This window comes from Mus musculus, chromosome 4, assembly GCF_000001635.26.
Source record: "Mus musculus strain C57BL/6J chromosome 4, GRCm38.p6 C57BL/6J".
In the NCBI taxonomy this organism is placed as follows: Eukaryota; Metazoa; Chordata; class Mammalia; order Rodentia; family Muridae; genus Mus; species Mus musculus.
In genome coordinates, this window is record NC_000070.6 from 137012357 (window position 1) to 137026323 (window position 13967).

A 13967-nucleotide genomic window follows, 5' to 3' on the forward strand; every position below is an offset into this window, starting at 1 on the left:
TGGAACTGGGTTGCAGCGCCCTGCCTCACATGTTTCAGTGATCAATGCTTAGGGAATGGCTTTGCCACCTTTCATCAGGTAGCTTGGGAGATAAAGCTACCAGGGCACCAGGAGCCCAAGACCTCCCTGAACTCAGCCCTGGTCAGTTGTATATCCTACATCTGTGCGTCTCAACCAGAACCCAGTACCACGTACCAATGGTAGCAGGACTCAAATGGCGAACTTTTTAGTGGTGTCAAGTTATGTCATGTTGATTAGCTCAATAACAGAAACAACAAAACATCCAAAACTCCTTGGGAGCTAAAAAGGTATGAACAGGAAAGAAAGCCACAGCAACAACAAAAGCCAAACCCTATAGTTGTACCAGAACGTCAAATATGCTGCTCCAGGGAACAGTTCTTGAATATGCTCATGACAAGAGCCTTCCAGCAAGACTCCACCCAGGAGCTGGCTAGCCTCTTGGAAGGATGTCTTCACTGAGAGACAATCTCTAACATCAGGGATCAGAGCTGCCTGGTTCAGACCAGTAGCTCAGCTGAACCAAAGGCAAGCAAGCGATCTTTGGAGAAAATAGATTCTTTTCAGGACACAGTCATCATGCTCTCTGTCCTCACTGTGGGAATCCTGAGGTCACACTTCAGCAGGGCTTCTCAAGCGTGGTCCATGGCCCACAGACACCAAGGTGGGAGCCACTGGGGAACTTGTTGAAGGCAGATTCCCACAACCTAAGAACCAGACTCTCTGGAGGCTCACATCTTAACAAGCATTCCAGACCATACAGAATACACCACTGTCCTGGAGACTGAGGACAATTCAGAGGTTGGTACCTCTCTGAACAGAGGCCTGATAGATTCAGCCTGGGGCCACCACTACAAACATCTCATATGTCAGTGTAAAGCACACAGCACTAGGACACCATAGGGCACTCAAGAAAAAGGAAGCCTAGAAGCTGTTCAGGCCAAGGAGTGCTGAGGTGATTACAAACCAAGGCAGCAGGTGCTAACTACTGAGATCCTGCTGTGTGCCTGGCATTTTATGGAGAATACCATATAAATAATCCTAATTATGTTATAACGACCCTACAGTACCTGGTGACATTGCCATTTTATGAAGTAAGACACGAAGCCTTATAAAGATGAGGTTACTCAAGGTCACAAGGAGGCAGTCAAGCTGGGCAAACAAACTGTTAGCCTTGCAGCAGCGCATTACCCAGTAAGAAGAAGGAAAGAACAACAGAATGGCTGGGTCTCAACAAAGTATGCTAAGGAAGCAGACCCTACCCACACCAGACTCCACCTACATGATACTAGACAACACTAACTAATCTAAATGACAGCAAATCCGTGTCACCTAGAGCCGGGCCCAATAGGGGTTAAATCACTGTGTGTGTGTGTGTGTGTGTGTGTGTGTGTACTGGGGATGTTACCAAAGATTTGGTGACAAAATGATTAAGAAAATGAAAGTTTAAACCGAATGGACAATGACTCTGCTGTGTTTCTGGCAGGTTCTATGCTTGGTCTGACAGTGTGACGTCACTGTGGCCTCAGTTCTGAACGTACAGTGTATACAGCTCATTTAACACATTGGCAGGCCAGGCAGTGTCATGGTCGCTGCATCAGGCACACCAGCTCCGAGTCAGGGCTACTGCTTCTTGGAGCTACAGGGATTCTGCTGCTCACACTAAGGTTTCTGCTTAAAGAGACACGAAGTTTACAGAAAACAAGGATGCTGAAGGTTTCTCTCCCACAGCTCTCACCATGAGCGCTGAATTACTGTACTTTGGGCGGTGTCATGCTAGAATGCTTACGTCTCAAGTTGCTGTTTAAATTGCCGACTTTTATTTTATTTTTTAAGACAGGTTAAATGAATTTTGGCTTGAGATTAGGGCAGACTTTCACATCATCTCTGAAATGGCCCTAAAGGTACTTGTGCCAGTTTGTGTGAGGCACTGCTCTCTGCACTCAGGACTGTGAAGGCCAGGAACTCATCCAAGAGCTGACCATGCTCCCTGCGTCTTGCAGTACCAAACAGTCAGCCAAGACTTAACGCTCGACATAAAGTCTTTCTCGCTAGTATGCCAATCGTTTGGGGTTTTTGTTTTGTTTTGTTTTTTTGTTTTTTGGTTTTTGTTTTTTTTTTGCCTATAATTAGGTGATGAAGTATTGTACACCAAAGAATTCTTTTAAGATGCAGATCTGGATTTGTCACCAGTAACTACTGGCCTTACACACACTTTCTATACTTGTGCTCCCAGGTTCACATAAGCTCTCTCAAGCATACAGGGGTTGTGAATAGAAAAGGTTGAAGCAACGTGATTAGGGGAAAGGTGAATGGAGGGATGGATTGCTCAAGGCCACGAGATGACTTAGGGTACTGCATGTCTACTGCGACTGTGAGAATGGCTTCTGGACAGACACTAAACGTGTAGCAACTGTGCACTTAAAAGTATGCAGTGCACTGCAGCCAAGCGTGCCTCTCTAGAGCTGGCTGAGAGGAACAGGAGCGGGAGAACCTGGCACAAGACAACGCCCCAACCTTAAACCTGACTCAGCAAGTCGTGTGTGCAGTGCCGGGGAGCCAACGCAGGTCCTGGTGCTTGCCTGGCAAGACTTCTTCCGTGAGCTACATCCTCTGCCCTCATATTTAATTAAATCTTAATGTTCTTACAGACTGTTTCCTTTTTCTTTCTGAAGTCTAAAGCTGTATTATGGACTATAGCAGTTTTAAATACAGTCACCAAGTGGTTTGTAAAGTTGGTACGCTGACCTCCAAACTCAAAAAACAAAAAACAAAAAAAAAAAAACCCATAAGCCTGCAATGGTCACCACCAGGACTTGGGGATCTTCTAAACGCTATTAAAGTTATTGTCATCAGAAGATAAGAACGGGAACTAGAAAGAAAAGAAAGAAAAAGGGGAAGTGTTCGGCAGACTCACAAAAAAAAAGATGAATTTTTGTAATTTATTTTTCTTTTATGCATATGAGAGTTCCGCCTGCGTGTATGTGTGTATTGTGTTTGTGCACAGCATGCCCACAGAGGCCAGCATTGCAGATGACTGCGAGCCTCCATTTGGGTGCTGGGAACTGAACCCAGGTCCTCTGCAAGAGTAGTGAGTACTCTTAACCCTTGGGCCCATTTCTCTGGCTCCTGCCATGGACACTTTTAGGTAGAATGTTATCTAAAAGTAAAGACACAGTTCAAAGGAACACAAGGGTTCCAGCGAGAGCACAGCTGATAGTGAGAGAAGCCCTGAAGGAGAACACGATGAGGCGCACCACACCTAGACGTTATCAAGGTAACAGACCAACAAATATGACGGGGTAAGCTGTTAAGAGAACACTCAAGTGCAGAAAAGAGAAAGGCATAATGCCTTCAGGGCAATCAGACAAAGGGCACCAGGGATCTATGACTTGAAACACCCCCTCACCTCCCTCTAACCCTCTTCTCCCCCCTCCCCCCTCTCCCGGACCCCCAGAGAGACATCAGGGTTGACTTGTAGAAAGCATTGCTCTCAAGGCAGCGATTTATGACTGTGGCCAACTATTCATTAATATGGTTAGAATCAATATAAAATCTTGAATTTATTTTCTAAACAGCAACCTACAGTGAGCCAGGACAACAATGAAATGCTGGCAGGCATCTCCTGACAGAATTAGCAGTTAACATGCCTGAAGCAGCGAGGCCCCCATCAGATCGGCCCCCTGCTGGGTCCACCTGCTGAGCTCACCGCAGGGGAATGGAGGCTGACAAAGGAAGCAGGTGGGTTCTAAGTGCCTGTGGCATGAACCCTGCAGGGTGCAGTGTGCGAGCACAGGTGGAGATGGGTCTCGGTTGCCAGCCAGAAAACAGAAAAGGGCAGCTAAAACACAGCATGACAACCATCTGGCAGTTTCCTGTCAGGCGACGCGTTTACACACACATATGGGTCACTTTTGCCCTGCTGGAATCAGGAGAACTCAGTGTGCAGCTCTGAATTCGGGCTGATGCATACTCGTGGTAGAGAGAGTACTAACTTCACACACAGGAAGCCCCTGAGCACTATCCTCAGTACCTCACGCATCAGTCAGAATCCTTGGATTGCATTCTGGCTCTCTGAGTCTTATGGGCTCAGTGCCTTTACCAAGCTATATTACCGCTTTGTATTCTCAGGCATAAAACAGGTCAAAAAATAGAAGCATAATTTCTGTGAGGATTAAATGAAATAAATTATTTATCAAGTTTAGCATAGCATTACCAAACAAATGTTTATCATTGAGTTTTTAGTGTTTGAAAGGGCCACTATATTCCTTATGAGATGCCATTTGCTGTGCGCGGCTATTTAATACTCTGTACGTGTTCTGAGCTCTACTTCTCTGATTTGGAGTTCTCTGAGACTACCTTCTGCCTCAGTTTATCCTTAATTAATTGGAAAGGAATCATGTGATTATGGACCAAAACTGGTGATAATGTCAGGCCTGGTGGTACACAGGTTAGGAGGCAGAGGCAGGTGGATGCCTGTGAGCTGGAGACTAGCCTGGTCTACACAGCGCGTTCTAGACCAACCAGGGCTCCTGTGAGCCCCTGTCTCAAAACAAAACAACGAAAACAACAAAACTGGTGGTAGTCCAGGCATCACGTACACACCTGAAATCCTAGCACTTGGGAGGTTGAAGCAGGAGTTCAAGGCCAGGCTGGGCTACAGAGCAAGGCCCTGTCTCAAGAACAAAACAAAATTTGGTGAAAAAGGAAGTTTGACTTTCATGTGATCACAACACACCACCCTTTGGAAGCACACCACCTTTCAGGCCAGCTCTTCCGGGAAGGGAGGGAGGCCATTTCATCTGGGTCGTTTCCATTTTCCTTCCTGTCCTGTGAGGGACATTGACTTAGACTCCTGAGAAGGTGAGTGAGCTGGAGACAAATGATGCTCAGGGCACCTACCTCCTTCTGAGGCCCTTCAATCTCTGAGCATCCTGCCAGTCTTCTCAGGGTGTCTGGGGTGAGCAAGGCTGCATCTGAGAAGACGCTTTCATGCTCTAGCAGGAGAGTCAGTTGGTCCTGCTTTGTCTCGCACTCTGAATGAAGAGGAGAAAGAAATAACACAGGGCTTTAAGACTTGAAATGGTGAAAAAGAAGTTTCCGCTGAAGAGAGCCCTCAGTCGCAGACAGCCCACCTAGCACACAAGGGACAAGCAGGATGGCAGCATCTCGAGGCTTTTCCCTGACATCATCTGACTGGTGACAGTCTTGGGTCACTCTGAGAAGCAGGGCATTGCTGTCTTAGTACTGCATCTTTGCTCTGTAGCCCACTTCAACTTTCAATACCAACAAACAAGACATTTTAAAGGAAGATTCCAGTGATGGGCTACAGTACCCAGTCATGATCTTTGGCAAATTATCAGTGAAACAAAACATTTGTGGGGCACGGTAATGCATGCCTGTAATCCCAACACTCGGGAAGCAGAGGCAGGAGGATTGCCATGAGTTAGAGGTCAACATGGTTTACATGGCGAGTTCCAAGCCAGCTGGGACTACATAGAAGGACTCAGTTCCAAAATAACAAACAACAAGAAAACAAAGTATTTCAGAAAATAAAACCTACCAAATACTGTAACTGGCAATAGAAGTATATATTCCAATTAAATACAAATTTAAAGGAAACAGAATACAAAATCAAATGATTGCTACCTGCTTCTGTATTGACTTCTTTCGTCTCACTTGGGATTTGTCCAACAGGGGAAGGGGAACAAACTTCAGCTGTGTGAGGAGTCGCCCCTGTGATCTCTGCAGCCACCTGAACCTCTTGGGCAACGGGAGGGTCTGCATTTATCTCTTGGGTAGCTATGTTGATTACGTCCTGGGTCTTGGCTTTCTCAGGGCCCGCTGGCACGGCAGAAACTTCCGGGGAAGAAGAGGGCTCCTCAGCACCTTCAGAGGAGAGGGCTTCTACTTGTGGCTTCTCTGACTCCTTGTTCCCTGCCTCTGAGGACAGCACTGAGACATCTCTTACCACCTGCCCCTGGACAGAGCAGTTTACCAGGTTGGTCAGAAGGTTTTTACAACTAACGGCCACGTCAAACATCTGCAGGCTATCTGCTAAGGAGATGATCTTGGAGAAGTTGTGCTTGCCCACAGGTAGCTTACCGGTGTATGTCATTTCTAGCAAGAGGGCAAACTCTTCGGGGCTCACCACGGATGCATCGATGGAGATGGCGTCTGTGCTGTCCAGCAGGGTTTTGAACAGGAGGCTGGCTGCTGCCAGGACTGGCTTGTGGGCCCTGAAGTAGATGTTGCCGACGGAAATGGTGCAATCACAGAACCGCTGCTCCTTGCACAGGGCGTAGAGCTGCAGAAGCAGCTGCTGGCTGTAGCTGGGGAGTTCCATGCTGTGGCTCTGCCCTTGCCGCCTTCCTCTAGCCCTTCAGACTCCACCTAGAGAGACCCACAAAGGATTACGTTAAACAGGCATTCAGGAAAGAAAAGCCTGGGGGAGATGCTCCACAAGCCAAAAGACAATTCACTCATCCAATAACAGCAACCCATCCATCCATCCACCCATCCATCCATCCATCCATCCATGAGTGTTGCTCAGCAGGGAAGGGCAGGGTCCCAGGGCTCCTGAGTTACCCATAAATATGACAGTTATGTGATTTAGTTTGGCAGGGTCATGCTTAATGCCCTACATACACGGTCTCACTGGATCCTCATGCTGACTCTAGAGAGGAGTCATCTTCCCTTCCTCATTCCACAGAGTAGCTGAGGGAAAACCAGCTATGGAAAGGCCTGTCATCTCTACTGGCTGATCTGGAAGCTGTAACTGCTCTGCTGTATGGCCCTCCTATCTCCCTCCCCCAGGAGTGCTGACCAGCAGGAGGGACAGACATAAAGACTGACATACAATATCCCAGTACAGCCGGGGGCGTGGTGGCGCACGCCTTTAATCCCAGCACTCGGGAGGCAGAGGCAGGCAGATTTCTAAGTTTGAGGCCAGCCTGGTCTACAAAGTGAGTTTCAGGACAGCCAACGCTATACAGAGAAACCCTGTCTCGGAAAGGAAAAAAAAAAAAAACCAATGTCCCAGCACTCAGCTGGCATAGCACTAGACAGGAACCATCACCTCCCCGCTGTACAAACTTGTCAAGTGGTTGATGCTTCCACTGGCTCACTGGCTGGGCTTCCCTGTTTCCTTTGCTGGGCATTCTTCATCGCTTCTCCAGCTCCAGCCTGCTCTTAACTCCTGGTTTCAACATGCAGTGTATCAACTTCCTGTGTTCTTTCTCAATACTTCCAAATGGAAACCTACAGGTTTCTGAAACTTTATGACTCCAAAGCTCCCTGCCGATCCTCCCCACTTCCCAGAAATCCTATCCTAACTGTTCACACCAAAACCCTATAATGGGGGCTGTGGAGACAGAAGCAGTTAAAAGCACTGGCTGCTCTTCTAGAAGACCCAAGTTTGATTCCCAGCATCTATGTGGCAGCTCACAAATGTCTGTAACTCCAGCTCCTGGGGATCTGGATCCCTCTTTTGACTTCCAAAGCAACCAAGCAAGCATGCAGTACACAGGCATACATGCAGACCAAACACTCATACACATCCAATAAAATAAAAATAGAAATAAAAACCCACAGGAACCTCTGATGCCGGTGCTTCCTCATACACTAGATCCAATCTTTCAAAACCCCACTGGCTCTACTTGCAATATATGTAAATCCTAGCTCCTCTCATTCCTTACGGCCAATCTAAACCACCACCCCCAATTATCAGGATTTCTGCAATAATCTCATAGCTGATCTCCATGCCTCTGCCCGCCCTACCTTCTATTCAACAGCCAGAGTGATCTACTTAGCACACAGCCAGAGCCAGGCATTTCTTTGCACTAATGCCTTAAAGGCTTCAGTGTTAGATCAAAGCCAAGGTTATTATAATGAACTGCACCATGATGCAACTAACACTGGCTGCCTAACCTCCTCCACATTGTTCCTCTGCCCTCAGCTGCCTTCTTTGCTGACCTAGGATCACACAGAGCACATGGCAGCCACAGGGCTCCTCACATTCATGCCAGGATGGCTCTTTCACCTCCACCAGCTCAGTGCTCAAGGGCTACACAGGGGGAACACGTGTAATCTGAGATGCTTCGGAATCAGAAACTACTTCATTCTTTCTTTCTGTTTGTTTTATGACACAGTGTCTTTCTTTTTGTAGTCCAAGCTGCTCCCCCTGCCTCTGAATCTGCCTCCCAAACTACTGAGGAAATAGAGGAATCAGTTTGTAGGCGTGTGCTCCCATTGCCAGCTGCAAATGAAATGGCACCAACATGGTGTCACAGATACAGGCTCAACAGTCAACACTCCAATGCACTGACAATAGTATCTGTGTGTAATGACCTTCAGGCTAGTGTGCAAGAAACAAGAATGAACACTGTGCTTTATATTCAGGGGTCTATCATCAAGTTTCCATAGGCAGATCTTCCAAAACCCAATATATCCAAAATAGTTCTCGCCTAGAACATTGCCAGGTAAAAACACTTGGTCAGTTTGCAGCTATCACACGTCACCTACAGGTATGTGGTGGGGTGGCTGTGCCTCACCTGTCCTAGGTAATGCCTAAGCTTTACTGGGAGAGGGTCTTTAACCTGCTGAAGACTTGGTAGAAAGAAACACCAATTAGAGGGAAATGTAATGATGGGGATTTGCAATAGGCACATAACAACCTAGCTTTGGACAGAGGAGCCCAGAAAAGGAGTAAAACTAGGAGGAAGAGTATTGACTGACTCTGTGTGTGTGTGTGTGTGTGTGAGAGAGAGAGAGAGAGAGAGAGAGAGAGAGAGAGAGAGAGAGAGAGAGAAAGAAAGGAAAGAAAGAAAGAAAGAAAGAAAGAAAGAAAGAAAGAAAGAAAGAAAGAAAGAAAGAAAGAAAGAAAGAAAGAAAGAAAATGCAAATACTAGCCTACTATGCTGGGAGTAGAGATGTGCTACACAGATATCTAAACTCAGGTCCTCATGTTGTGTAGCAAGCACAGTTACACACCAAGCCACGTCCTTAGCTCTCTGAGCTGCATCTTAAAAGATGAGGAGGTAAGTGGGTGGCAAGGGCAGAGACAGTCTGTGCAGTGCAGCCTGCAGAAGGCGCAGAGGTAAGAAGAGTCCTCCTGAGCAGGGGCCTGGGGTACAGGAAGGCTGTGAATGGATCAGTGATGCTAGAATATGAACAGGGGGTTGAGAGAGTCAAGAGGTGGGTCTGGAGAGGCAGACAGGGATCTGCGCACAGTAGTGAGTAGGCCACATGGAAGAACCTGGGTTTTCTCTTAAGGCAAAGAGAGATTTGTGGTAAAAAGACACATGGTCAAAGACGTATTTTAAATATGTTATTTCGGTGGTGTTTCTGCATTTAAGGAGGATAATTCTAAAGGCAGACTCTACCATTAAAAGAGATTCAGAACAAACCAGCGAGGGTCTTCGCTAGAGACAGAAACAGAAGGACAGTCCAAGTGATTTAGGAACTGAACAGCACGAAGGAGGAGAGAGACGGCCCACAGGTCACTGACAGGATGGCCCAGATGACACTGAAGAAGATAGGTAATGAGGGCACAGCTCAGGTTTGCATTTGTGGACTCTACACTGATGACAAAATTGTGGTATCTCCATGGGGTAAGAGAAGGGTGAGAATTTCTCTTTAAATAGAAGAGAAACAGTAGCTGCTTTTGTTAAATAATCATGGCTGCTTCTGTTGGCATCTACTACTAGTCTCATGTGTTCTGACACCCGGGAAATAGAAACAAACCTTACCTGGAGTCCAGGCTTCAGCTTGCATCTGAAGGGTGTGTAAGGCGCCATGGTCCTGACAATAACCAAAAAGCTGAACGATGGAGAAACCTTGATTAGAGGAGAGAGACACTTCCTCCATAAGATGGGTGCCAGGCAGAAGCAGACGATCACCAAGAACAGAGGCCCTGGGCAAAAGCCTCCGTCAAACAAGCATGGCCCAGAAAACCTGAACCCTGACTAATGAACTGATGAAGGCCGAGCACCCAGTCACAGGGTACCCTGCACATTTCCTTGAGTTCTCTCTCCTAATGTGCCACCAGTGCCCCAGGGTGGCTTATACCCACCCGTAACCCCAGTCCTAGGGAAGATGATGCCCTCTTCTGGCCTCCACAGGCACCAGGGACAAACAAAGCACACAGACATACAAGCAAGCAAAACACTCACACACAGAGCAAATCTTACAGAGTCACTTCCAAGAGACTGTAGAATGAATTCTTTTCCACTTGTAGCCATTCCACCCCAACCCACACCTTGGTGGCTGCATGTGTTCGTTCATATAATCTTTTCAGCTTAGTTTCCTTAAAGAGCGTGGCTGGGAGCATTTAGCCCGGCCACTTGAGTACTGGCTGTTTTAACATTTATGTCACAACAAGGTACGTGGGTTTCTGAAGGGATACACGCCTACAACCTGAGCAGCAAGGAGGCAGAGGGCTGCCCTAGGTCCACAGAACAATTGTCAGTCCAGCCATGGCTACACAAAAGCCACAGAGGAGAAGCCCTGCTGTGAGACGTCTCTCAGCGCATGGACAGAGGGCTGGTGACTCAAGCTAAGCAGGAGCAGGATGAACAGCACGGGAATCTGTCTCCATCTCATGCCACTTAGAGCAAAAGGAAAAATGTGGGAAATTTAAAATGTGAGCACTGCCCATGGGATCCTTGTGGTCAAACTATTGAATATTCTTATTAATGAGTAAAAAGAAAAATAATGCTAAGTTGATGAATACGCAGTCAGGTTCAGCAAGAACAAGTCAATCAAGTTACAGGAAGTTTTAAAAACGGGAAAGAGTAACAGAGACTTTTATTCACACGTATGCTGTGTGTATGGGTGCTTTGCCTGCATGTGTGTAAGTGCATCACATGCCAACAATGCCCACAGAGGCCAGAAGAGTGTTGGAGCCTCGGGAACTGGAGTTACAGACAGCTGTGAGCACCGTCTGGGTGCTGGGACTTGAGTCCAGGAGTTACAGACAGCTGTGAGCACCGTCTGGGTGCTGGGACTTGAGTCCAGGTCCTTTGGAAAAACAGCCAGTACAGCACACAGTGAGTACGGACACTAGCAATGTGGTAGACTTGATCAATAAAAGGAGATCGGAGGTAGTTATGGCCTGAAACATTCAAGGACAGGCAAGGGCTACTTAATAATATTAAAACTAAAAAGAATACCAAACCTAACAGGACTGCTAATTTCAGAACCGACCTTTGGCAAAACAGCACACTGAGGTGATATAAAGTCATCTTTTCTACCACTACAGACATACAGAAATGCTGGATAAAACCCACAGAAATGCTTTTAAAATACATAGTCAAGTTTAAAAAAAATCCCCAGGCACCTGAAAATGAAAGAGACATCAAAATCAAAGCCGGAATAGTCAATGGGAGCTGAGACCAGTGGCCCCGTGGGCTTTCAAGCTCCCGAACAGGCTCTGGACTTGAAGGACGCTGCAGTAATGCAGGCAAGAGATGTGGCTTCCAGCAGACCAAGGACAGGGAGCAGGGACTGAGACCCTGCATGATGCCCAGGGCCCAGGCCCATCCCCCTAAGCTAAAGCAGCACGAGCACCAGGAAGCTGACGCAGCCCCTAGTCATCTCCACCCGACGCAGGGAACCACACGCAGGCCCCTGACACACAGGCACAGCAAGCACTCTGTGTCTTACGGGAATCCCAATCCAAGAAATTAACACAAAAACTTGTCTCTGGAATGCATCAGAAGAAACTGGACAACTTTCATAACCTAAAGCAAAGAGACTCCCACAGAGAAACAGAAAAACCCAGAAAGGATGCTTGCCACCACAGGGCACGTGAGGAAGACCGAGTGAGCAAGTAACAGCAGAAAGTTTCAGAGGGGACCTTTGAAGTGAAGGTAAGAAAAGACTTCTTAAATGGTGCCCAGAAGAAACAGGAGGGCTTATATTATCTGTGTATAGGTATCAACAGAGCTCGCTAGCCAGATTCATAAATGGGAGGCAACATCTGTGAAGTTTAAAGGCATCAATGGATTTATAACTAAAAAATATAACCAAGTCCTATAATCTTAGGGGAAAAAAATGGAATGTGCAGGGAAGGGCAAGCGAAGTGACTCCCAGGCAGTGATGGAGTTGTTACAAAACAATGACTCATTCTGCTTATCGACTCCATTTACTCTCCAAACACCTAATGAGCAGATATTATCCCATCAGTGGTGGATGATAAGTGATGAGAAGACTAAGGCCCAGAGAAGCTGCTCGGTTCCTTCAAAGTCAAGTAGAATCACGTAGCAGAACCTGGGTTAAGACTGTAGAAGACAGAGTGCGATGTCTGACAGACATCGGCTGGGTGTTCTACATGGAGACATGAACACACAGGAGAATATACCATTCCTGAGAACTTTCTAAGATGAAGTCAGGGCTGGGAAGATGGCTCAGGAAGGAATAGTGCATGCTATGTAGGCATGGGGGTCTGAGTTTGAATTCCCAGAACTCGTGCAAGGCCAGGCATGGTCGCGTGTGCCTAGGATGCCAGCACTGAGAGGAAGGGAGTGGGCCGAGATGGGCAAATTCTGCTACCCTAGCCCAAATGGCAAGTTTCTGACTCAGGGAGAGACCACCTGCCCCAAGAGAGTTAAATGAGTGACACAGGACATCCACAACTCCTCGACTTCCACCAGCTTCTAAGAACATGCAAGACACAAGCAATCCCTAGAATAAAGAAATAAAATTACAGATAGATACATGGCTTTAGATTGAAGATTTCAAAGTATCAATTAACACAATGGCAGACATAATCCTGACTTCCCATTCACAGCAATGGTGTCAGGGAGGACCACTGCTCTCACGTCTAGGGATGTGCCTATACACCAAGCATGCACAAGATGATGAAGTGCCATTTGAGATGAGCCTCAAAGTGTGTGACCAGTAGGCCACCTGTGACAGGGCCACTGTGAGAGATAAAAGGAACCAGACACCAGAGATAAAGAGAAACAGCAGCAGCAGAGAAACCACCAAGCTCCCTGCTCAATGAGAATAAGACACATTGGGAGTGCTGAGAACCCACTGTCTTCTGTTGGTGAGAATACAAAGTAACAATTTGAGATACTGCACATTGTCCCGATGAAGGAGATTCCAGTCTACACTACATCATGGAGGCACTTTAAAGAAACTGCCAGAGAAAGCGGACACATAAGAGACCCGACTAGACAGTCCTGTGTACAGGGCACAAACGTAGGTGAAGCTGATCCTACGATGCAATCAGGTAGTGGCATCAGGCAGCTGTTGCTGGGCATGGAAAGAGAATGGGAAAGCAGCCAGGGCCACAAGGTGAGACCCTGTCTCAACCCTGGCAGCTGTGGCTGCTGTGTCACACGTGCATCAGTAGGTGGCAGAGAGGAGAGAGGCTATGTCTATGCTCAGTGTTCTGCCCTGGGAACATGGGAATGATGAGTAGCCTATTGCTGCCTGATAAAAGTGAGCCTGACATGACCTCCAGCCCAGCAGCACAGGGCCTGGACAAGCTCCCAGGGCAGGAAGTCAGCAGGAGATAAACCCCGCCTGGGGCCTCGGGGCCCAACAGGAACGAGCTGAAGACCAGAAGAACTCTGACTGGGACAGTGGGTCCCAAACCAAGCCAGACTGAGCCCATGACAGATGATCCCCGCATGAGGCCTGTGCTGCCACTGGAGGCCACATCTGGGTCTGTTCCCACCAAAGGCCAGGCAGATGTCCCTGGTCTGATCTGTTGCCCAGGACATGTTGATGTCTGAGGGCTGTGCAGAACTGGCCCTAGCCCTTCCCTGGGCATCATGGGAGAACTGGCCCTGGGGTCATGACAGTGGGAGAGATGGCCATGTACCTTGCCTGGGCAGCATAGTAGAACTGACCTTGGTGGCAAGGGTATGAGCAAGCCCACCCTGAGGGTATGAGCATGGGAGAGCTGGTCCCACCACTTGTTTGCCTTGTGGTGACAT

General features: G+C 47.6%; 1 protein-coding gene and 1 non-coding gene across 4 annotated transcripts in view; one reads left to right on the forward strand and one right to left on the reverse strand.

Annotated features, from left to right (window-relative positions):
* Zbtb40 (zinc finger and BTB domain containing 40) overlaps window positions 1–13967 on the reverse strand; it is a 69089-nt gene that overhangs the window by 32625 nt on the left and 22497 nt on the right. For all 3 annotated transcript variants that reach the window (XM_006538763.4, NM_198248.1, XM_006538764.4), the window contains exons 2-3: window positions 5668–6411; window positions 4921–5054 (exon numbers count right to left, since the gene is read on the reverse strand). In XM_006538763.4, coding sequence (XP_006538826.1) covers window positions 4921–5054; window positions 5668–6364 — 831 coding nt within the window. In that variant the 5' untranslated portion in view covers window positions 6365–6411. The remainder of the gene's footprint in view (window positions 1–4920; window positions 5055–5667; window positions 6412–13967) is intronic.
* Gm23834 lies at window positions 13328–13456 on the forward strand. Its single transcript, XR_003955510.1, has one exon. It is a non-coding gene; the product is annotated as a small nucleolar RNA SNORA17 (small nucleolar RNA).